Source organism: Nicotiana tomentosiformis, chromosome 12 (genome assembly GCF_000390325.3).
Source record: "Nicotiana tomentosiformis chromosome 12, ASM39032v3, whole genome shotgun sequence".
Lineage (NCBI taxonomy): Eukaryota > Viridiplantae > Streptophyta > Magnoliopsida > Solanales > Solanaceae > Nicotiana > Nicotiana tomentosiformis.
The window spans coordinates 79,111,184-79,137,849 of NC_090823.1; the positions used below are offsets into that span (position 1 = coordinate 79,111,184).

At 39.2% G+C, this 26,666-nt stretch overlaps 1 protein-coding gene across 1 annotated transcript; it reads right to left on the reverse strand.

Moving 5' to 3' along the window:
• Positions 1–24,029: 24,029 nt before the first annotated feature.
• Positions 24,030–25,961, reverse strand: LOC138902924 (uncharacterized). Its single transcript, XM_070190826.1, has 2 exons — positions 25,802–25,961; positions 24,030–24,772 (listed from the first exon to the last, which is right to left on the reverse strand). Exons 1-2 carry the CDS (start codon positions 25,959–25,961, stop codon positions 24,030–24,032), a joined length of 903 nt encoding a protein of 300 aa, XP_070046927.1.
• Positions 25,962–26,666: the final 705 nt, after the last annotated feature.

Here is a 26,666-nt window from a genome sequence, read left to right on the forward strand (position 1 = left end):
CATAAAATCCAGTAAAGTACAATCCATGGAAGCACTGCAAGCGGCCAGCAAGTCCATAAACAGGGTCAATCGATAGCAGAAAGAAGAAGAAAGAGGAGGTCTCAGCAGTCGTCCCTTACTATCAACCCAACCCACATCACGGAAATACTTCCTATCCCCCAAATAGTCATTCAACACTACCCACTTACACTCTAATCTATAACACCCAGCCATATTACCACCCTCAACCCCAATATAACCCTCTTCGAGCCAACAATAACCCGAACCTACAACGACCATATGCTCAGGTACAAACCACTACTCAATAAAACTGACCCGCTTATGCACCACGCCCTCATACCAACTATGAAGAGAGGAGTCCTAAAAATTATACCTCGATTGTTGAGCCTCTGGCCTAACTGTTTGGAAGATTGAGAAGATCAGGATTTATACATCCAATGGAAGGAAGGGTTCCTGAGTATCCCTCCAAATATTTTTATGCAACTAAACAGTGTGTGTACCATTCCAATGTACCTGGTCATGATACTGAAGATTGCTTTAAGCTGAAAAATGAGATTGAAACACTTATAAAGAGCGGAGACATTCAGTGCACTCTGGCATCGCCTGATGTGAATCGCAATCCGCTGCCAAATCACCAAAATTTGGGAGTTAACATGATCACATTAGATGAAGAGTATGACCTAAAGGGAACGATTGTCACTATACGAAATATAGATGCCGCCAGGATCCCTCCACAAAGGGCTCCAATGATTAGAGTACAAGTGAGGCCTATAATGACTGTACATAATTATCAGCAACAACCTGTCGTTGCTACAGGAGACAAAGAAAGTCGAGAATACAAAACCGTCCCATGGACGTACCAGCAAAAGGGGAAGGCCAAAATGAAAGACTCTGCCGTAACCCATGGTATGACTAGGTCTGGGAGATGTTACGCTCCTGAAGATGTCAATTGAGGGAATTTGGGAAGAGAGAAAATTCAAAGAAGGAACATAACAGACCTAGAATCCGCCGAGTTCTAGAAGAGAATGTCGACCAAAGAGTATTCCGTAGAAGAGCAGCTGAAGAAAACTCCAGCACAGATATTAATCATGGATTTGTTAATGAACTCTAACAGTCATAAGGACACACTATTGAAAGTACTAAGTGGGGTAAGTGTACTATGTAACACCACTAGTGAGGCGTTGGCCGCTACAATTGAGAAAATGGTCGAAGCAAATATGATCACATTCAGAAGAGAAAAATTTCATGTCGAAGGCGCAAGTCACAACAAAGCTCTTCATATCATTGTCAATTTCGGGGACAAATTGGTGTCCCGAGTGTTGGTCGATGGAGGGTTAGGAGTTAAGATTTGTCCGCTCTCCACCCTATGGGAGTTAGGAATTTATTTGAGGGAAGTCAAGGAAAGCCACGTGAGGGTAAGGACCTTTGACGGCTCACAAAAGGATGTTATTGGAGAAATTTATTTGGCCGTGTAGATCAAGCCGGTCGAGTTTCCCATATTGTTTCAAGTAATGGATATCTCTTCTTCCTACAACTTGCTACTGGGAAGGCCCTGGATACACATGGCAGGGGCCGTACAATCAACTTTACCCCAATGCATGAAATTTGAGTGGGGATGTCAAGAGATCATGGTCCACGGCTAGTGGGGTCACTCCGCTTATTTGGAGCATGTTGTTCCATTCATCGAAGGTCTAGACGAAGTTGCATTCCATGCAGTGAAAATCATGCAGACTACTAAAATGGAAGAGATTGAACAAAAATTGGGAATGTAGTCACCGTATAGATCTATGATGGCTATGAAGGAGATGATGAAATATGGATACAGGCCAGGAGCAGGGCTGGGAGCCAGGTCGGACGGAATCATAGAGCGAATTGAACCTAACGGGCAGAAACGAAAGGTCGCTATAGGATATAAGCCTCTAGAGGGGAAAGCTCATACCGGTAGCTCCGAGAAAAAGGTTTTTGTGCTAGATCATGTTTCAAGTTCAGGTCAGGGATCAGTACCAGAAGATGATATCATCGACGAGATGGGAAAGTTGTTCGTGAATATGATTAAAGAATGTTGTGAAGGGACTAACATCAAGACACCGACTATCAGGGATGCCGAACCAGGAGAAGAGCTATGAAATTAGACCGCCAGTCCATCTTTGGTTCTCCAGGAGTCCTGGTAGTATTGAACTATAAAAGTTTTCTTTTAAAAAGCGCACGGTCAATTGAGGCCTGATTTTTGTACCTTTTTGTCATTTGCCTCTTTTGAATGCTTAAGACGTTCCTCTTTTGATGAAATAAAAAGAATAATTTTCTCAAATATTGCAACTTTATTTACCACTTCATTTATACTTTGCTTTTCTTTTCAGTAATCAAAATGCTAAAAACCTGCATTCCGCGATTGTGACATGTAACGAAACTGTCGAGCGCAACGACCCACGAGTATGACGTGAGTATGCTGCCAGACAATCTCCCGCGGGAGATCAAATGGGTAGAGAGTTAGTAAAATCCCAACCTTGAAGAAACAGAAGTGATCAACCTAGGAAGTGAAGAAGAGATGAAGGAAACCAGGATCAGCATTCATCTAGAAGCTGAGTAGAAGGAAAAACTAGTTGAGCTCCTCCGACAGTACATCGATGTGTTCGCATGGTCATATGATGATATGCCAGTATTTAGCATTGACATTGTCTTGCATCGACTGGCCACTGATCATACCAGACTGTCGGTCAAGCAGAAACCTAGGAAATTCAAACCTTATCTAAGTTTGAGGATAAAGGAAGAAGTGACCAAGCAGATAGAGGCGAATGTGGTAAGGGTCACCAATTATCCAAGTTGGATGGCAAATATCGTCCCGGTACTCAAGACAGGTGGAGAGATCAGAATATGCATGGATTACTGAGATCTCAACAAAGCTAGTCCAAAGGATAATTTTCCTTTGCCAAATATCCACATCCTCATCGACAATTGCGCGAAGCATGAACTATAGTCTATCGTGAATTGTTTCGCCGTGTATCACCATATCTTGATGCACAAGGAAGATACAGAGAAGATAGCCTTCACCACACATTGGGGAGTTTACTGCTATAGAGTTATGATGTTCAGTCTCAAGAATGTTGACGCCACCTACATGAGGGCCATGATGACCCTTTTTCACGACATTATTCATAAGGAGATTAAAGTGTATGTGGATGATGCCATCATCAAGTCTCGAAAGAGTTCAGAGCACTTGGAGTATTTGAGATAATTTTTCGAACGCCTGTGAAGGTACAGTTTGAAAGTGAACCCGGCAAAGTGCGTATTCAGAGCTCCCTCTAGAAATCCGTTGGGTTTCATTATAAGTAGGAATGTGATAGAACTGGACCCATCAAATATCAAGGCCATTCAGGAACTGCCACCACCAAAGAGCAAGAAAGATGTATTTAGTTTCCTGGGTAGATTCAATTATATCAGTCGCTTCATAGCCCAGTCCACGGTAATCTGTGAGCCCATTTTCAAGCTGCTGAAAAATGATGCTGCCACAAAATGGACAGAAAAGTGCCAGAAAGCCTTCGACAGAATCAAGGAATATTTGTCAAATCCACCAGTGTTGGTTCCCCCCGAACCTGGGAAGCCATTGTTACTATATTTGTTAGTCTTGGATAACGCCTTCGGCTATGTGTTGGGACAACATGGTGAAACTGGGAGAAAGGAGCAGGCTATCTACTACTTAAGAAAGAAGTTCATGACATGCGAGGCCAAGTATACTTTAATAGAACGCACTTGTTGCCCTCTGACTTGGATTGCCCAAACACTAAGGCATTATATGTCGGCATACACTACGCATCTGATATCTCGGCTCAACCCGCTCAAGTACATCTTCCAGAAGCCAATGCCTACCGAAAAGCTAGCTAAATGGAAAATTCTACTCAACGAATTTGACATTGTGTACATAACTAAGAAGGCTATCAAAGGACAAGATTTAGCCGACCACATCGCAGAGAATCCGGTGGATGGGGATTATGAGCCACTTAATATGTACCCGATGAAGAAGTATTATTTTCTTGAGAAGATATTACAAAATCGTACCTTGGATGGAGAATGTTTTTCGATGGAGTGGCAAACTTCAAAGGAGTCGGAATTGGGGCAGTCCTGATTTCGGAATCTAGACAGCACTATCCAGCATCGGCAAAGATAAGATTCTCTTGTACCAATAATATGGCTGAATACGAAGCGTGCATCCCTGGGATTAGAATGGAAGTGGACATGAACGTCAAAGAACTTTTGGTCATATGGGATTCCGGTCTATTGATACACCAAGTCCAAAGGGAATGGTCCACCAAGAATGTCAAGATATTTCCATACCTACAATGCGTGAAAGAGCTATGTAAGAATTTCATGAAGATTGAGTTCAAGCATGTTCCTAGGATTCAGAACGAGTTCGCCGACGCCCTTGCAACGCTATCGTCTATGATTTAGCATCAAGACAAGAACTGCATCGACCCTATCGAAGTAGAGATAAGGGATAAACATGCCTATTGCTTCCATGTATTTGGAGAACTAGATGGTAAACCATGGTATCACAACATCAGGAAATTCCTTGCAACCATAGAATGCATGAAAAATGCTACTAATGGTCAATAGCGAGCCCTCAGAAGGCTGGCAAACTACTTTTTCCTCAACAGGGAAGTCCCGTACAGGAGGAACCCAGATTTAGGTTTGTTGAGATGTGTAGACGATGCCAAGGCAACCAGGTTGTTGGAAGAAATACATGCACGAATGTGACATGAATAGGTTCACATTAGCCAAGAAGACCTTGAGAGTCGAATACTTTTCGATGACTACGGAAAGCGATAGTATCCACTACGAACAAAAGTGTCACCAGTGCCAGATTCATGGGGATTTCATCCGGATTCCGCGAAATGAGTTAAACGTAATGGGTTCACCCTGGTCGTTTGCCGCTTGGGGGCATGGACGTGATTGGACCTATAAATCCCACCACATCAAATGGACATCACTTCATCTTGGTAGCTATCGACTATTTCACCAAATGGGTCGAGGCATCTACTTACAAGGCCGTCACAAAGAAGGTAGTGGTAGATTTCATCCGGAACAACATTGTCTGCAGAATTGGAATACTGAAATCTATCATCACTGACAATGCTACTAATCTCAATAGCGACCTCATGAGAGAAATATGTGAGAAGTTCAGAATCGTCCATCACAATTCCACAACCTACAGACCACAAATGAATGATGCAGTCGAGGCAGCTAACAAGAATATCAAGAGAATTCTATGAAAGATAGTGGACAATCACAGACAATGGCACGAGAAAATGTTTTTTGCTTTACTGGGTTATCGGACCACCATGAGAACATCCACTAGGGCAACTCCGTACATGTTGGTATACGGCACTGAAGCTGTGATACCCACAGAGGTCGAAATACTATCTTTAAGGGTAATTCAAGGGACAAAATTGGACGACGCAGAGTGGATATGGGTTAGACAGGAACAACTCATGCTCATCGATGAGAAATGAATAGATGCAGTGTGCCATGGTCATCTACACCAGAACAGGATGGCCAGTACATTTAACAAGAGAGTGAAGCCTCGCTAGTTCGCACTGGGGCACTTGGTCTTGAAGAAAATCTTTCCACACCAAGAAAAAGCCAAAGGTATGTTCACACCAAACTGGCAAGGTCCTTACGTGGTTCACCAAGTACTGTCGCGTGGAGCTCTAATCTTGGCAGAAATGGATGGAAGAATCAACATGAAGCCCATGAACTTAGACGCAATCAAGAGATACTATGTTTGAAGATAAATAGAGTTAGGTTTTGATTTAACAGAACTACGTTCAACCTGACTTCCCACAGAGGGATACGTAGGCAACCCACGTAGGGTTCGGTTTCTCCCCCTCCCCCCCCCTTTTCTCTTTTGTAATAGAAAAAACAAATATTATTTTTGTATGTTGCTCCAGAACTACGCTGACTTGATTTCCTTAGAAAGGAATATGTAGGCAATCCTTATTGGATTCAGTCGTCTTTTGTAATTGAACTACGTCCTGGCCTAATTCCATTTGGATTTGTAGGTAGTCTGATTCAAACTCGGCCATTTTCATTCTTAATCTCATCACTTTTGCATCTGTTGTAATCGAACTACACTTTGACCTGATTCTATTTTGATACGTAGGCTGCATGAGTCAAGCTTGGTCATCTTTATCATATTTTATCATAATACACGAACTACGTTCAAACCTTATTCCGTTTTGGATACATAGGAAACCTGAAAGGGTTCGGTCACAACCTTAGAAAAACCTTTGTAACGCATTAGTATGAATTAGGGCGCAGTCATAACGGAAAGCAATTGCCTTGTCAAAAGCATCACGGAAGATCGACAACAATAGGATGAAGTTTTCAAGAAGATACGTTCGCGTGGGGAGAACTTTTCGTAACATTTAATAGTCTGGAACGATGGCATTTGCCTTAAAAACAAAGTATTTTCAAATATTTTCTAGAAATTTAATAATTTGTTCCATCTACCGAACTTCGTGGCTCAACCATGTCAAAAGCCTATGCAAACCAACACTGTGGTCGACACAAACCAACTTCCCCGCCCCCACTAAGAATTTTACTTTGAGCGCAAGGTCAACAGGGAGCAAAGAAGCACTAAGAACACACTGGGGAAATGATGGATCCGCCACTTGCCTAAGATTATCTCTCTTTCTCCTTCACTTGAATTTTTCTGGTACAGGTAAGGCTAATCCTTGAATCCTTTGCAGGTACCTTGGAGCCAGACTACTAATATGGGAAAACCTGTACATAGCAAACTGCTTTCTCAAACAATCGGAGAACCTTGTACAAAATGAACTATTGGCTTCATCAATGGAAGCCCTATACATAGCAAACCACATGCTCAACTAATCAGAGAACCTTGTACAAACGATCTGTCGGCTTCTGATGGTAGGCTATAATCTCGTATTTTAGTCGCTTATTGCACTCCAATTTATTGAACTTTATTCGTTTTGAGCTTTAATTGATAGTGTTTTGCTCTTATTGTGTGTTTCGAGAAATGACCGCTTTGAGTCACAAAAAACCCCATTTTTTCCTTCAAAATCTACCTTCTACCCCATGTCAGCACAAGCATATTCCCCACCAAAATTAGACTACACCTTTTCTACTTTTCCTACTACCTCACAGAATTCTATCTCATTCACCCAACCCTTAAAAGAAGAACCTGAACTCGAAATTGCAAAAATGTTTTGGGAAAGGAAAGATGCTCTTGCAGCCCAGAAACAAACCAAGAAAAGGCGAGATCAAGGCGAAAGTTCAAAAGTATCCAACCCCGAAAATCTGATGATTTTTGATCAGAAGACTCTAGACCTTTATGTCTCCCAGCCAAGAAACATGTCAGAAGGAGACACCACATGGTCGGAATCTCTAAATTCATCAGATGATGATACAATGGAAGATTACTCTCAATCAAGCAATGAATCCACTACAAACTCTTCCGAAGAAGTCGATCCCTCAATATTTGTGAGCCAACCACGAGACCCAAAAATATCTGAAGTTGAGGAGGATCAAGAAGGCATGACGGATGAACCAATCCCAGAAAGAAGATATGAACCCATGGAGTCATAAATAGTTGGAACTGGCTTCCACACTTTCACCTTAGATGACGTCAAGATTTCAAAATGGCCTCAAAAGATCCAAGACTTCTATACTTGGATGGTGAACAAAAATTTGGTTGAACGAGAAAAATATATCATCCTGTCAGAACTAACTTTGCGGTTCTGAGGAATCCTTAGAGATTGGTGGAACTCAATTGGGATTCAAGACAAAAATACTTTTCTTACTTCACAGGATTTAGCCTTCGACATCATAATCCTACATGAAGTGTTTTGCGGAGATACTGGCCAAAGACAAGAGAAAATGCGAAGACAACTCTTCGAGATGAAGTGTGTGTCATTCGACAAAAATGAAATTGGCTGGTATTTTAAAAAAATGGCAAAAATATACTTTGAAATCGGTGGAGACATCAACTTAAAGAAAGACTTTGTCTCTTCCCTTCCAAAGTTGTTAGCAAGCCAAACCATGGACATCATTGAAGAAACGTTTCAATCGATAACAATCCCATAAGTCGGATACATCAGGCAAGCTATCTTCGTCCCATTAGAAGACATTTGCACAAAGCGCTCGACCCTAAAAAAAATTATCCAACACAATCCAATGCTGGACAAAGCATGCCGCAGATCCGATCTGATCACCGGATCAGGATGTTCCTGCCACACATCTAGGCGACGTAAAGAATTCAAGAGGTTCAGATAACCAAGAATTCCAGATGAAAAATCAAGGTCCAAGAGGCGTACAAAATATTTTAGACGAAGAAAAGTAGAAAATTTTCACAAAAAAAAAACAAGTACTTTATTTGCCACAAGATTAGACATTTCGCGAGAAATTGTCCCCAATCGAGAAGATTTGTCAAACTCCTTGAAGAGATTGAAGATTACACTGTCATACATCTCGGAAAAAAAGAGGACCTTGAATCCATATTCTCTGTGGATGGTGAACCCACTCAAGAAACTTTATTCTCTCTTGATATATACGAGGATCAAGGCGATGACCACTACCAAATTTCAGAACCCGTGGCCGAAGCCCGAGAGGAGATCAACGCTCTCGTACTTATCCCTCAAGTAGAACTCAAGGTTTATTCATCAAAATGGGATAAACCAACTCGCGTTATTGCTTTCATCAACACTGGAGCTGCTTGTTCACTCATGAATCATGTTGTTCTCCCTGAAGATCAATGGGTGTCACACTTTAAGGATTTTAACACTGCATCAAATGGAATCCTGACTACCAACGTCGTCACAAAGCATCCGATCACAATTGAGTTCTTTCCAGGATTGAAGTATAGAACCAAGCTGATAGGGTCTGATGTACCAGGAAAAGATCTTATCGTTGGATTCGACATTTTCAGACAAATGAAAGATCAACTCCATATCAGGGCTAACGGGATAAACTTTAAGAAGCAGTTCAAACCTTATTCTATGATTCCAAGGCTATTCCAAATCACCAACGACGAACAAATCAAAGAGATTGAGAAAAATCTCATTGAGCATTCATGTGCTAAATCCCATAAGGATTTCATGAAGAAAGGAAAAAGCCCGTTATGGAAAAATGAAGAGTTCTTTATCAAGCTCCCTTTCAAGAAGAATAAAAACATCAATCCAACAAAAGCCAGTCATTCAGGCATGAATCCAGATCATCTTCATCTTGCAAAGAAAGAATGTAAAGAACTTTTGGAATTTGATCTAATAGAGCCATCAGATTCACAAGGGGCATGCGAAGCATTTTATGTCAATAAAAGAGCTGAGTAGACAAGAGGAAAACTCAGGTTAGTCATTAACTACCAGCCACTTAACCATTTCCTCCAAGATGATAAATTCCCCATCCCAAATAAATCCATTCTTTTCTCTCACTTAGCCAAGGCCAAATATTTTTCCAAGTTTGATTTAAAATCTGGATTTTGGCAGTTAGGAATTCACCCTGAAGAAAGACCCAAAATGGGATTTTGCATCCCCGATCATCACTTCCAATGGAAAGTCATGCCCTTTGTATTAAAATATGCACCCTCCTTGTTCCAAAAAGCCATGATAAAAGTATTCTAGCCCATACCTCATACCTCTTTAGTTTACATTGATGACATCCTATTATTTAGTGACACATTGGAGGAACATGTAAGCTTGCTTCGTCAGTTTGAGTCACTGATAACACACTATGGAATCATGATTTCAGTAAAAAAGATGGTTCTTGCCCAAAAAGAGATTGATTTTCTTGGAATGCATTTTGTCCAAGGTGCATACAGTCGATGATCACATATATGTCAAGAACTACTCAAATTTCGAGATAACAACCTCACAACAAAGCAAATCCAACAGTTTTTGGGTGTAGTAAATTATGTAAGAGATTTCATCCCAAATATCTCAACATACATTTCTCCGCTCACAGAGATGCTCAAGAAAAATGCCTCATCATGGGGAAAGAAATAAGATGAAGCAGTCATAGAAATAAAGGAGATATCCAAAAATGTCAAGTCCCTCTACATCCTTTCAGAAGGTAAGAAAATACTGCAAACTGATGCCAACAACGAATATTGGAGTGTTGTTCTATTTGAAGAAAAAGATGGCTAGAGGAGAATATGCGGATATGCCAGCGGAAAGTTCAAAGATGCCGAGCAACATTATCACTCCACCTTCAAAGAAATTCTTGAAGTAAAAAATGGAATCAAGAAATTCAATTTTTTCCTAATTCACAAAGAATTTCGGATAGAAATGGATATGAAGGCCTTCTCAAAGATGATCCAAATAAATGCAAAGATTATTCCCAATCCTCAGATTCTCAGATGGGCCCAATGGTTCTCTCCATATAAGTTTCAAGTCAAGCACCTTAAAGGAAAGGATAATATTCTTGCAAGTTTTCCGGCAATATGATCCATTCTCAAGCCTTATGGGGTCAATCCAGAATACCCATTCTGCCATATATTCATAGCACAAGCCAAGGATTTTCCACAAGAACTATTATGGCTTTTCTGGTACCTATGCCATCAGTACTACATTTTCATGGAATTCAAGTGCAACGTCTTTAAAGATTTTGACAACATTGAACCAGCTCATAAAGTATTCTTACTATGGTTCAAGCCTAGAAGATATTGGATAAAATGTTTCAACGATTACTACGAAGCAAAGGAATTCTTGTTTCATAGGCCAGTGAAGATTATTAATGGAAAAGTCCAGGCTCAAGTAGAGGCGTCATTCTGGTGGAAATTTCACGTATCCATTTTATCAATGGAAGAAGAATATAGTGAAGCACAAAGAATTATCTTTCAGCAAAACAGGTGCATCCCGAAAGAGATATGGCCAAAAGATTGGGCAAGCTGGAATTACACCAGCACTCATCCTCACTTGGAAAAAGTTCGAAAAGCAGCAAAGGAATATCAAACTCCACATGAAGTCATCAAGATCCCTCAAGACATCTCCAGAATAAGGTTGCGGATCACATCCCTCAATCCAAAGGAGAAGGAACATAGCGAAGAAGAACCGTCAAGTTCCAGGTGTTACTACACAAGATCTTTGAAAAGATGCCTAGAAGACAAACTGAGAAAACCAGTGGAAGATAATTATCCAAATCCCTGCTAATCCTACCATAATCCCACATTATCTACCAAAAAACCCTAAAAACTCATCTACCCATACCAAGACAAAATTCTACTTTCACATGCTTCCATCCGGGTCCCACTTTCACATGCTTCCACATGCTTCGCCACATGTAGCACCCTATTTTCACACACTTTCACATGCTCCCACAAACTTTTACATGCTAAACCATGTATATTTCACCTCTTTCACATGTTTTCAGAATCTTTTTAGTTTCTTTGCCTAAGGTCATTCACATGTACAAAGGGACCCACTCGTAGATAGGTTTGCCATGTACGATAGGTTTATTTTATAAAATAAGTTTGTCCTGTAATAACCTCCCAGTCCTACATAAAGGAGGCCATGTAGTAGTTGTAATATCATCTTGTAACCTTTGTAAACCTTTGTGATATATTACATATGAGTTCCTTCTAAATCTCCATCTTGTTCTTTATTTCGAATGGATGGAAAGGCCGGTCCATGTATGAAAATAGAGTAAGAATAGTCTAAGAAAGTTAGCTTATTGTAGTACGAAAGTTTTCTGTGTTATAACAGCTAAAGTTGATTATAGTACAAAAGTTTTTTGAGTTGTGTAGCTTGGCAAGCCGTCCCTTATGGGTTGTAAAACCAGCCCCTTTGTAGGAAAACTTTTGCGACTATAAGCAAATTAACTATTAGTGTAGCTTGGTAATAGCCAGCCCTTATTGTATGGAAAATTTTGTATTTATTATACAGTTTGCTTTCTTGGAGTCTCTTGCTCTGTTCTTTATACTGTGGTATCATTCAAGACCCGAGTATTGATCGAATTTATGTTTTCCTATACTTTAATTATATTTGTGATGAATTGCTCCATATCTATGGAGTAGTTCCCTTTATGGTTTCATGGGTTTGGCATATTGATGATTGGTTTTGGATTATAACTCTAGTTTTATGTATTGAAGCGTTGTTGGATGCTTTAATTATTGTATCTATATTCACTTGTTCATGTAATCGAGAGAGGCATAACTTGTGATATCTTTACATTATACTGTTGGTTGAGTTCATTAATTCTTCTTCGTAATCGAAAGAGGCTAGTTGAATCATTGATTAAACCTAGTTAGGAGGATAATCGGGAGAGGTTCTCCTAAATACCAATCCACTACACATTCTTGCATATCTTCACGTGCTTAAATTGGTTCATCTCCTGAGGTTAAGACTTAATCGAGAGAGGAGTTTTTGCTGAATGTTTGAACTAATAATTGAGTGAATTAGAGAGACTCACTTGAACATTAGAAGTGAATTTTCTAGAGTTAGATCCCGAACTATTACCTTGCACCTATCCTATCAACCCTTATTTTCTCCCACGATAACTTCCTTGCTTACCTTTGTTGCGATAGTCATTAGTCAATAGCTTTAGATTCTTGGTTAATTTTAGTTATTAATCATATAAATCTCAATTGTTGATTCTCCTAGATAGCAATAAAGCTAGAAACTATGAAAATACAGTTTAACTCCAATCCCTATGAATACGATATTATACTATACTATCTTTGACTATCGAGCATAATTTAAGTGTGTGTTCTGAGCTTGTCAGTTTCACCAATTGAAGTCCTGTATATAGCAAACTATCAGCTCAATTGATCGAAGCGCACTGTAGTAATCGAATGTCGGCTTCACCAACCGGATCCTTATATATAGAAAACCGCAAACTTCTCTAACAAAATAATTCACATTGTCGCTCCGTCGCAACGGATGCCAGAATAGACAGTCGCAAACCGCGTCACCGGTGTTCTGCCAATCGATGGCCGCAACTTAGCTCTGTAGTCAAGAGTATCTCTTGGGTATGCTTTTCTTTTCCTTTGCTTTTACTTTGAATGTTTTGATGTTTTGCTCATGCAGATTCAGGCATGATTACGGTCTGAATCAATCACTCCCAAGCGAAGATTACTTTACACTTCTCAATGCAAAGCTCTCCCAACAAGTGGAGACACACTCTACAAATGAAGCTCTCACAACAAGCAGAGAATTTATCAGTGCAAAGCTCTCCCAACAAGCGGAGACAATTTTCAAATGCTATGACAGCTGCGAAACGGTACACAACCCGACTAACCAATCTAGTCAAGGTCAAGTATCCCATCATCCCGATCCCAAATAATGGCTTGCCGGCAGCCAGGCATCATCATTCCTGCATCATTTACATATCATCTTAATATATTATGCATTACAATATATTGGTATGAGTGTATTTCATTTGTATTATAGGAACAAACACCGCAGCATAGAACCTTTCTAAGCAGCAGACCAAACCACAATGCTATGAGGGACAGCAAACCCATTAGCGGGCCAAGGATCCAAGTTCGAGCTCAAAACGACCGGTGAAATTCAAAATTTTCAAACCCTTCAAATCAAGCTGCAAAATTCAAGCTATCATGAGTGCCCAATCCTTTGCCTCACCATATCTCCATAATACGATATTGGGGCAGTTACTACGAGTATCGCTCCCTCAAAAAATCTGCACTCCTGAACTACATGAGGCTTGATCCTCGTTAAGCCCGAGGTATGTTAGCAATTCAAAGCCAGAATTCGGCTCCAATATCTCTAAAATTATTCCCCAAATCCTCCCAGAATCTTCCTTAAGTCCCAATCCTACAGTTCATAATCTTCATGCCACTCTTACGCATGCCTAAAGTCGAGACAAAACTGGCTTTGGTTCAATTTCTTTGCCCGAAAACACTTTCAATGTCTCCGGTCAAAGAGGGACAGCTGTTGATGGTCAATTTTGATCCTCCCTTTTAAAATTAATTTACTTATACTTAATAATTTATAATAAATATTTTGAAAGTATTTTCTAGTAATAAATATCTATTTCTGCTAATTAATTATTAGTTTTAAAATTAATCACCTAGCATTAGTATTATGTAATTATGAATATACTTACTATTGTAAGATTATTAAAATAACCTTTATATACATCACATAGGTCTTATAATTAATCTGACAAAATTACTCCTTAATTTCTAGTTAATTAGATTACTATGTTGATATTTTAAAGTTAGTGTTATAATTCAAAAAATGAAGTACTAATAAACAATTAATTATAATAATTAGCAATGTATATAATAATTATAATTTTACTACCAAATTTATTGAAAATTATTAAGCTTATTTAATTTAATTATAAAAGTGATCAAAAGAGGATAAAGGATATAATTGATATTCTCAATTAAACACAAGATGGCCATCTTTTAAATTCATTTTGGCCCAAATGACAAGCCCAATCCAAAAAAAATACCTTGTCCAAAGACCCTTTAATCCATTGTGGCGATCTGCGTCTCTCTCCCTAAACCAATCACAGCGTGCCATTTCGTTCGTCTCTCTCACTCACAAAGAAAGCACAAATGAATCTAGACCATTGATCCATCTCATCAACGATCCACGTTTAATCCCCATTTCCTTCTTATTCTTTAATCTTATTAAGATATAATCTCAACCGTCTGATCAGATAGATCCAACAGTCGTCAATTTTAGCATTTTATAAAATCTTCATCTCCCTAAAAACCAGGGCTGTTGATCAAATGATCCAACGGCCTGAATCCAATCTCCCAATTTTAACTCAGAGACGACCCCCTAAACCCTAATCATTTTACCACCTCCCCTACCGCCTCTCTTTCCTTTTCGTCTCTCTATTCTCTCATCCCTTCAAACCCCATCAGTCATGGAGCCTTGCACAAAACCCCCCAATTTGAAACCCTAGACCTAAATGACGAAACTTCATTCGTCAGATTTCCCCACTCATTCTTTCAAATCGAAGTATGCATGGCTGATATCTCTAGTTTCATCATGAATATTCATTGTCCAGAGGTCAAATGCAGTGACCTCTGGACAGTGGAGCTTTGATTGATAGACTCTCATTCTCAATGGTTGAATCTTTCAACCCCGTGCCTAGGTAAGGTTCTCGATGTTTTTCCCCCTGTATTTCTCTAATTTTACCAACCTTGCTATCATTATCAATATTTCTTCACTCTCCACTATATAACTTGAATCTACTGAAACCCTAAAGGCTTTGACGACCACTATAAACAAAAAATCAATATAGTAGTGTTTTAGAACTTTTTTTGACTAAGGCTAATTTCTTACTCGACTTCTGATTTTGATTTTGTTCTGAGTTACTCATTGGTTGAAGTTTTGGGTTCATGGATCCTAAACGGATAAACAAATTCTTATTTATTCTACTGCCCTGGAGAAGGTCAATACACCTTCACCCCCTTCTCTTTGATTGTCTTACTTGAATATCATGAACATGTGGTTGCCTTCTCTTAACTGTATTCGTTTATGATGTTTGTCATTAGTATAGAAATATTATTTCCAGTTCATGATAAGGTGTTGTTAACTTGTGATTACCCGTCATGCTCCTGAGTATCTTTAGTTAGTGTTGATTAAGCTGTTATGTAACCTTAATGACTTTCATTTCTGAATCCAACTAATCTACATGATTAAGTTTCCTTAATGTGCCTTAGTGACTTATCATGCTTACCTAGACTTCATAATTTACATTGATGATTTTGTTGTGATCTCTATCTCCATACATTGTTTCCTCCATTCTATTATCTTGTGGTCGAGATTGTTGTTTGATAACCCTAACTAGGATAAAACTGAAAGTTCATAGTTTAATCCTTCACCATTTAACTGAAGCATGAGAAGTTTAATTGTTTAGGTGCTTTCCTTATCTATATCAATGTCTATTAACTCTAAGAGCAGCTTCAGTGTTATTACTATGATAGCTTTATGTTCATATCTAGCTATTGGTTGCATCCATATGAAACAGTCTTGTTAAGGTGAACTCTCATGAACATTAGTAACCCTTATGCATATATAATGTTATCATCAAGTTGTCTTTCATAAAAACAGGACATAGTCATTTTGTTATAGTTGAATGATAACTATTTTCAAGCTGAGCATAACTGCCTCATATTCAGATGCTAATTTCAGTCTATACACTTGAGTTAAACCTGTTTGGTACAATACTTCCTGTCGCACCCCATTTTCTCATGAAAGTGGGCTTCGATGTGTGACAGCTCTTTTAAGAGAGGTATTAAAAGAGAAGAGTCACCACCTAATGATTTTTAAGGTGTGTTAGGGCACCTATTTGCAAATAACTCTATTTAACTAGTCTACGTCACCAAAGATTGGGTAAGGTCTCAAATTACCTCAAAGAGAAGAGGTTAGGAACTCTTCAAGGTCCACAACTGTGGTTACCAGACGAAATTTAAACTATGTGGATTAGATGATTTGTATAGGTGATCAAACAAGCGAGGAAAGGTATAAAAGTTGAAGACTTTATTATAACACATAAGAATAGATGATCGGTACAAATCTTAAAGGCTACAAAAGGAACAATGGCATTAGCCTACGTTAAATGAGTAAGTGTGAATAACAAGTATATAAAGAAAAAAAGGGGGGATCTTAAGTTTTTTTAGCCTAAAGGATCACCGCATGCAACATAAATAATACTTTGTAACTCCCTTAAGGTAGGGGTTGCTCATATTATTCAACGGGAATAAATTATCATCTCCTGCTATCCGATTACTATGTTAAAGTTGTTACTTAACGCATTCTAGTTCAATTCTAAACTGTATCCTATGCGTGCGCTACATGTCGCATACCAATTGTCCAGGAGGCTTTGGACCTACTATGAGGTGGTTCTAAACTCAACTTAGGTTACTCAAAATGAGAAAGCTTGGCGACAGTCAAAACAAATAGGACTTCACGTAAAGATAATTAAAGGCCCAAGTTAGCCTCCACACATAGACAACAAATGCACGCGGCAGAATAGGCATTAGATGGTTTCAGAATTAAGACTTAGAGTCCTATAGGCATGGTTTCTAGGTGATTCTGAATTCCAGCATCGTTTGTGAAACATTATTGCTCTCAATGTCTTAGGCGAGGTGGCAGTAAACTATTTGTAAACTCTGAATTATCAACGCTGATTTTATAAATATGTGTCTAGGAAGATGACATTCTCCTATAGGCATGGTTTCTAGTAGTGGCATAAGTAAGCAATGAAACAGTTTTGAAAGTCCAGCATTAACAACATTGACCTCATGAACAATTTTAAGCGAGTGATAATATCTTATAGGTAGGAATTCAAACAATTAATAATCAAACTTGATTTTTTATAACACTTTATTCCTATAGGCATGTCATCTAGGCGGGGCAGTGTAATGAAAACAACAGAGGTAGTTGATTAAAATATTAGAGTCTTGTAGTCATGACATATGGACGGGCAATACACTAAAGTAATAGAAGCAATTGACCAATGGATTATTTGAAGTCCTATAGGCATAGTATCTAAGTCAACAAAAGCATATGTTAAACATCCTATAGGCATATTGTCTAAACGCACAATAGTAATATAGAAACGAGTATGGCAAACACACTCGACTAACGTATTTGAACAGTGTACAAGTGAGGTGTGCATGATTTCTATTGATGTGCAAAAATAAAGCAAGTTAAACAAAATAGCACATAAAGCACGTAGACCCTATAGGCACGTTTTCTACCCTTTCATGCAAATATTAGAATACCCCAGCCCCCTTTCATTAATCTCCCCATTATTCGTTATTACAAATTATTACAGAGCAAATAAACAGAATACACAGTAATAATCCCAATAGGATAACTATAAGCCCAACACAAAGGAATCCTCCGACTTTCTCGGCCTTCCACTGTCTTGCTCTCCGAACCACCAGCAGACCTAAATCCCAAGCTCACAAAGATAGTTAGCATGCACCTGAATCCATTACCCAAGTCCAACAACACATATGGCCCATCAAACCAGGCCCAAACGCGAAGACAATTGTCTTGCTTACCCAATAGCCAATGACAGATGCCACAAATAACACCCCATGCAAATTAAATACTCAAACAACTTCAGATATAGACGTGTACAGGAGGGAATACTTAGGTGTTGTAGCTAATGAAGAAACTGGACTTTTTAAACATGATATCCCAGATAAACACATGAATAAGAAAGGAACAAAACGCTCAAGGAGGTTTCAATAGATAGGGGTTTAAGACAAACATGGTACAAAACTGATTCAATAGGAGTTCACATATAGGGGGTTTACCAGGAGGATTTAAAATAAGACATGCTTGAAACTAGTCCTACAGAATAATGATAGACATAATTCCATGGGGTGAAAGAGTAACTAGCAGGTATTCACTAATTCTAAAGAAGACAGAGATTATGCAGGTTGATCAGGTATGGCAAGTTCAGTTATGCATCCAGGATTACCCAAGGGCATTGGACTCAAGTAAATTTAACACTAGCATAGTAGGATGATAACAGGATTACACATAACTAATAAAACTTTGCTGGGGTTCACTAAAGGTATAAACATAAGGCATGCTTGGTCTGAAAACTTAAACAATGTAGCATGCAAGAACTCATGCGATCATGGATTAATTTTAAGGAAAGTTATCAGCTTGTATATGAAATATAAGGAAAGCATGATCACAGTTAATGGTCACTCAAAAAGTGGGTAGACTAGTGGGTATAGACCAAATTGATAAACAAATTCGAATTCTAGGTTGACATCAATCATCTTAAGAAGATTTCGGAAATCTAAGGTGATACAGGGACTTATGGTAGATGAAACTATGCAAAATTCAAAGTTGATATGAAAGTCAAGTATCACTTAAGAAGGCAAGAATCCATTCGAGTTAAAATACACATAATGAGAGTACATACATATGTTGAAGCCTATCAAGTTCAACTACTAGAGAACATGGAACTGTAGAGCATTGTTAAGACAATAAAATTGCAGTAAAGCATACACCAACACAGTACCAGGGATTCATAAATAGCAAGAAAAACTGAATCATGTTTACTCATGAAAGTTCAAATAATATTGGCGCACAGAACACACATGCCATAGACAAACATAAGGGAAATAGTTAAAATTGTAAGAGTCAGAGAAACTAACCTGTAGCAAAGTTAAATGAGCAACAGAGTGAGGAACTTAGAATATCAGTAGTGATTCAGTAACAACAATTGAAAGAGGAGAATGGAACCCCAAATCCCCGGTGCTTTAGAGTTCACAATAGCCTCGGGAAGGGCTTCGAGCAGTGCTTGCACCAGAGGAGGTTGTTTAATGGTATTATGGCCTTGGCTTTCAGCCGACCAATAATTCAACAGTTTCAGAAACTATTCGAGTGTAACAGAGTAAATGAGTGAGTGAAAGAGGAGAATAGCGAGAGTAATAGCAGTAATGAGGTAAAAACATTCTGCCTCCTCAGGGAAACGGGGGAAGGGGGTGATATAGTAACAAATTAGGATGAACAAACAAGGAAACAATCAATTAAACCTAAATCAGGAAAGAAAATATCACATGCAATCTATAATAGAACCAGTAAAAGAAGAATTAAAATCCAAACCCTAGTTGAAATCAAACTCAGGGCAAATCATTCACAAGCCCCAATCATGACGGAATCAACGAAGATATACCATATACAAGAGAGATTTTCTCTTCACTGGTGTATAGAACCACAATCGCACCTAGAACCATAGGATCAAAGCCGGATTTGTGCGAATCGAGCTTGCCATAAGTGGAATGGTAACTAAAGTTACCATAAATGAGTAATTGTAGCAAGAAAGGTAAGTAAAACTCACGTATGGATGCGTATAAGAATAGAATAAGAAAGGATCTCCATGGTCGGCTAGGGTTTAGTGTGAGAGTGGAGATGAGAGAATGCAAGGGCGGCTGGGTGAGGAAAATGATCTCTAGGGCTTCGTGTGAGAGTGTAAGGGGAATGAGGGTTCTATTTTGGGCCGTTGATCATTTGAGATCAACGGCCAAGATTAAAGAAGGTGGGGCGGGTCTAAAAATGGGTCCACACCGGGTTAGGTAGATGGGTTGTTTGGTTTGCGATTCTGAAGGGTAAAATGATTGGGCCAAGTGCCTTAGGCTTGTTTTAGTCCGAAAATTAGCTCTATGTTGGGCTATAAACTAAATACACGAAATTATTTAAATAAAAAGAACTAACAAATAAAAAAATATTACTTATGCAATAAAATAATTGAAAATAATAACTCAACATTATAGAAATATAAAAAATGCTATTTTAACATGAATAATATAATAAATGTAATTATGCATAGAACATAGACTATTAATGCAAAATTATATAAATGGCACAAAAATGCAAAGATAATTATATGAAATGAAGTAAAATATTATAAAATATATATGTAGAAGTAAATAATTAATTTGGACTATTAAGTCATCACAAAATAATTTGAAGGAGTTGTTAAACATTTTGAACAATTAAATGTAAGAAAATTAATTTTTAAAGCTTTAAAAATTATGGAAAATTATTAAAAAAACAATACTTATATGACTCTTGTAAATGCAAAAATGATATTTTGAGAGTATGTAGGATATCTATAAAATATAAGGGCAAAATTAGGTATCAATAGCTGCCCCTCTTTACCTGGAAAAGATGAAAGATTTGTCGGGTAAAGAAAATGATGACCAATTTTGTTCAAACGAACAGAAATGAAGTGTTTTGAAAAATTGGGGGCTGAACCCTGGATCTTGAGTTGCCTACATATCCCTGGTGTTACAGGAATCAGGCTGTGTGTAGTTCTGGATCCAAAGGCGAACGAATCCGATGGAGTTGTAATAAGAGTAGTTGTGTGTTTCGAAAAGAATCTTTTGGACATGATAGGGTCGTGAGTAACTGATAATTTCAGTGAAGCTATGAACGCGAATTTGAATGTTACAGATGAACAAGGCGAATACTTGATCAGTTACAGAACAAAGGGTAATCATTTGTTGATCATCGGTTACGTTTGAGGTGATTGAAGGATGTGAACGTCGTGAACGGAAACCAGAGCGAGCATTGCTCCTATTTGTAGAACGGTTACCTTCCGAGTTTCCTGCAAAACTTGAAACATGATGCACGCGAATATACGGGGTATTGCAAAAATTTAAACATGATGCAAATTTCCTTCGGACTATGAGAGTTGTCTTTAGACGATGAGGATGATGTCCTTAGACTATGACGTACTGGGCCATAAAGCGTGTGATAAGGGATTCGCAGGCCATGAAATGGTGTCCTCAGGCCATGAGAATGGTGCCTCCAGACTATGACGCCTTTGAATAATGATATGCAATTTTGAGAGATCCTCAGGCCATGGCATAGTGTCTTCGGGCTATGAGGATGGTGCCTTCGGACTATGACGCTTTCGGATAATGTGGCGATGTTTAAACCCATGAAATGCAAATATGTGGTAGTATCGATCATTTGATAGAGGAAACAGGTGATGTTTAGTCATATGCGAGAACGAGACGAGACAAAGCTTAGTCTTGTATGAAATGAGGGCAGTGTTTTAGCCCGATGCAAAGAGTGGAGACAATGATTAGTCCCATGCAAGGAAAGGCAGTGCTTAGCCTTATGCAATGGTGAGGCAGTGCGTATCCCCATGCAGTATGGAGGGAGTGCTTAGCCTCATATAGAGAATAGAGACGGTGCTTAGTCTCATGTAAGGAAAGGCAGTGCTTAGCCTTATGCAATGATGGAGGCAGTGCTTAGCCTCATGCGAAGAATGGAGACAATGCTTAGTCTCATACAAGGAAAGGCAGTGCTTAGCCTAATGCAATGATGGAGGCAGTGCTTAGCCTCATGAGAAGAATGGAGACAATGCTTAGTCTCGTGTAAGGGAAGGCAGTGCTTAGCGTTATGCAATGATAGAGGCAGTGCTTAGACTCATGCGAAGAATGGACACAATGCTTAGTCTCATACAAGGAAAGGCAATGCTTAGCCTTATGCAATGATGGAGGCATTGCTTAGCCTCATGCGAAGAATGGAGAAAATGCTTAGTCTCATGCAAGGGAAGGCAGTGCTTAGCCTTATGCAATAATTGAGGTAATGTTTAGCCTTATGTAAAGGATGGAGACGGTTCTTAGTCTCATGCAAGGGAAGTAAGTGCTTAGCCTTATGCATTAATGGAGGCAGTGCTTAGCCTCAGGCAAAGGATGGAGATAGTGCTTAGTCTCATGCAAGAAAAGGCAGTGCTTAGCCTTATGCAACAATGAGGGTAGTGTTTAGCCCTATGCGGGAAGAGAAACGATTAAATGTGAGAGGCAACAATTATTCTTAGCTTGACGCATTTGTGCTTGGTGACTTTTGTCAGTGTGAAGATAGTGATGTTATTTGTATGTATATAGTTGCGAGCGTGCTTGTTATGTCCATTGTGCTTGCATCCAAAGAAAAATCAGGAGTTTTTGGAGAAGGGAGGTTGGTTCGTACTCTCAATTCCTTGCTTTGCCTTTGCTCCTATTTTGAGGTCATGTTTGAGTCACCCCAGGTAACGTCTGGCTACCACGAAAAGAGAAGAGACTTTCGAAAAACATGCATTTGTGAAGAATCATTTATATAAAATGTGGTTGTGATAATGCATGAGAGAAAATAGTTTTGTCGAATTGGCGATTGTGACATGCTTCTGAGACACTACAACCTTCCTTGGCGATTCTAAATATGACGAGATCGGGCAAACTCGTGATCTTACCCCCATTTCTGACCATAGGGGAAATGAAGAAATTATTATGATGTGACCGAACCCATAGGGCTGCCTACGTATCCCCTCTTAAACTGGAATCAGGTCAAGCGTAGTTCAGGTTACATCAAATAGAAAGTGCAAACATAGTCTTAAACATAATATCTCTTGACTGCATCCGAGTTGATAGGTTTTGGCCAGATCTCTCCATCTATTTCTGCAAGTACAAGCACTCTTCCTGTTAGTACTCGGTGAACTATGTAAGGGTCTTGCCAGATGGGTGAGAATTTCCCCTTTGTTTCATCCTCATATGGGAAGATTCGCTTCAACACCAATTGCCCCGGTGTGAATTACTTTGACTTGACCTTTTTATTGAAAGTACTTTCCATTCAGTTTTGGTAGAGTTGACCGTGACTCACTGCGTTCATTCTTTTACCATCAATGAGAGCTAGTTGTTCGTACCTGCTCCATACCCATTCCACATCGCTGAGCTCGACTTCTTGTATAATTCTTAAGGAAGGGATCTCTAATTCAGTAGGGATAACAGCTTTGGTACCATAGACCAGTAGATAGGGAGTTTCCCCAGTTGATATACGAACTGTGATGCGGTATCCGAGCAAAGAAAATGGTAGCTTTTCATGGCATTGCCTGTATTTGTCCACCATTTTCCTCAATATCTTCTTGATGTTATTGTTGGCAGCTTCTACAGCTCCATTCATTTGCGGCCCGTATGCTATAGAATTTTGATGCTTGATCCTGAATGTTTCACACATAGCTTTCATCATGTCACTATTGAGATCGGCGGCATTGTCAGTAATGATTGACTCAGGCACTCCAAATCGACAAACAATGCGATCCCGGACAAAATCTGCTACGACCTTCTTAGTCACAGTCTTATAGGATGCGGCTTCAACCCATTTTGCGAAGTAGTTTATGGCCACCAAAATGAACCTGTGTCCGTTTGAAGTAGCGGGTTCAATTGGTCCGATGACATCCATGCCCCAAGTAGAGAAAGGCCATGGTGAACTCGTTGCATTGAGTTTATTGGGCGGTACTCGTATCATATCAGCATATATCTGGCATTGGTGACACTTTTGAACATATTTGATACAGTCTGTTTCCATAGTCATCAAGAAATACCCTACTTTTAATATCTTCTTGGCCAAAACGAAACCGTTCATGTGAGGTCCGCAAGTTTTGGCATGTATCTCTTCGAGCAATCTAGATACTTCCTTAGCATCGACACATCGCAGTAATCCCAAATCACTAGTCCTTCTATACAGAGTTCCCCCGATTTAAAAGAAATGGCTGGCCAATCTTCGAAGTGTGCGCTTCTAAGTGTGAGTAGCATTCTCTAGGTATTCTCCCTTTTCCAAGTATTCCTTGATGTCGTGGAACCATGGATTTTCGTCGAACTCTTCTTCAACTTGAGCACAATAAGCTGGCTGCTTAGGAATTCCTATTGGGATAGGGTCGATGAAATGCTTTTCTGGATGTTGTATCATGGAAGACAAGGTAGCTAATGCATCTACGAACTCATTCTGAATCCTTGGAACATGTCTGAATTCTATCTTTGTGAACCTCTTGATCAACTCTTGTACACAGTGCAAGTATGGCAATATTTTAGAGTTCTTAGCAGTCCATTCTCCTAGTACCTGGTGTACCAATAGATCAAAATCTCTGATTACCATTAACTCCCGAACGTTCATGTCAACGGCCAACTTGAGTCCCAAGATGTAGGCCTCGTATTCTGCCATATTGTTGGTGCATGGAAACCTGAGTTTTGAGGATATCGGGTAATGTTGACCGGTTTCTAATACTAAGATAGCTCTGATGCCCACTCCCTTGAAGTTTTCTACTCCGTCGAAGAACATCCTCCACCCATCGTATGCTTTGGTAATATCTTCACCTACAAATGACACCTCCTCATCGGGAAAATACGTGTTCAGTAGTTTGTATTCTCCGACTACGGGATTCTCCGCCAAGTGATCGGCCAATGCTTGCCCCTTGACAGCCTTCTGAGCTACATAGATGATGTCAAACTCACCTAGCAATATCTGCCACTTTGCTAACTTACCTGTATGCATGGGTTTCTGAAAGATATATTTTAGTAGATCCATCCTTGATATGAGATATGTAGTGTACGCACATAAATAATGTCTCAACTTCTAGGCTATCCATGTCAGAGCACATCAGGTGTGCTCCAACAAAGAGTAACGGGCCTCGCAAGGCGTGAACTTTTTGCTCAGATAATATATCGCTTGCTCTTTCCTCCTAGTTTTGTCATGTTGTCCTAGAATGCAACCAAAGTATCCATCCAACACAGACAGATAAAGCAGCATAGGTCTTCCTGGTTCTGGCGGGACCAACACGGGCGATTTAGATAAATACTCTTTGATTTTGTCGAAGGCTCTCTGGCATTCTTCAGTCCATCTTGTTGCAGCATCTTTCCTCAACATCTTGAATATCAACTCACATATCACCATTGATTGTGATATAAAATTGTTGATATAATTGAGGCATCCTAGAAAACTCATAACATCCTTCTTATTCTTTAGCGGTGGCAAGTCTTGAATAGCTTTGATTTGTGACGGGTCTAATTCAATACCTCGGCGGTACATTTTGCGGGGTTCAACTTCAAATAGTATTTTCGAAGTCGGTCGAAAAACTTCTTCAGGTTTGATATGTGATCTGAGCTCCTTTTGGATTTGATGATAACATCATCCACATACACCTCTATTTCTTTGTGTATCATATCATGGAAGATAGTCGTCATGGCCCTCATGTAGGTGAACCCAGCATTATTCAAACCAAATGGTATCATTTTGTAACAATATATTCCCTATGGTATGATAAAGACGATCTTTTCAGCATCCTCTTCATCCATCCAGATCTGATGATATCCTGCGAAGTAATCCACAAAAGATTGGAGCTCCCACTTGGTGCAGTTGTCGATCAGTATGTGTATATTAGGCAACGAGAAATCATCCTTGGGACTTGCTCTGTTCAGATCTCAGTAATTGACACATACTCTAACTTTTCCATCTTTCTTCGGAACCGGCACAATGTTGGCTAACCAGGTCGGGTATTCGACCACTCAAAGAACCTTGGCTTTGATTTGCTTGGTGACCTCCTCTTTTATCTTCAGACTCATATCTGGCTTGAACTTTCTGAGCTTTTGCTTTACCGATGGACACATGGGATTGGTAGGTAGCTTGTGAGCTATTATGGAAGTGCTCAACCCAGTCATATTGCCGTAGGACCATGCGCAAATGTCCTTATATTCCCTTAGGAACCAAATATACTCTTCCTTTTCTGGCAGTGATAGATAAATGCTTATACGAGTTTCCTTGATTGTTTCAGAATCGACTAAGTTAATGGCCTCAGTTTCCTCCAAATTAGACTTTGATTTGTTTTCAAAGTTCTCTAGTTATTTGTCAATTTCCTCAGGTATTATATCATCTTCCGAATCATTGTCCTTATGTTGCATTGTCTCATTACATGTCACAGTCATAGGTTCATCAAGATATGTAATAATTATGCTGTAAAGAATGTACAAAGATTATAATAAATACGAAAAACTATAATGCATTAATAAAAAAAATGTCAACAAATACGACTCGATGGCTCAAGTAATTATTTCAAAACAAAATAGTGAAAATGTCTTAAATGCTCAAAACAATTTGAAAACAAGTCGTTTGGTGTAGCTTCCTTTGCTTGTATAACCTTAGTATCGATCAGTGTCTGAATCTTGTCTTTCAACATGCGGCACTCTTCAATGGTATGACCCTTCATGCCTGAATGATAGGCACATGTTTTGTTAGGATTGATCCACTGGGAAGGATTCTCAGTAGCAACAGCAGGAATAGGGGTGACGTAACTAGCAGCCTTCAATCTTTCATACAATTGAGCTATGGGTTCAGCAATTGGGGTGTATTGTCTGGGAGTTCTGCGGTCAAAATTTGGACGTG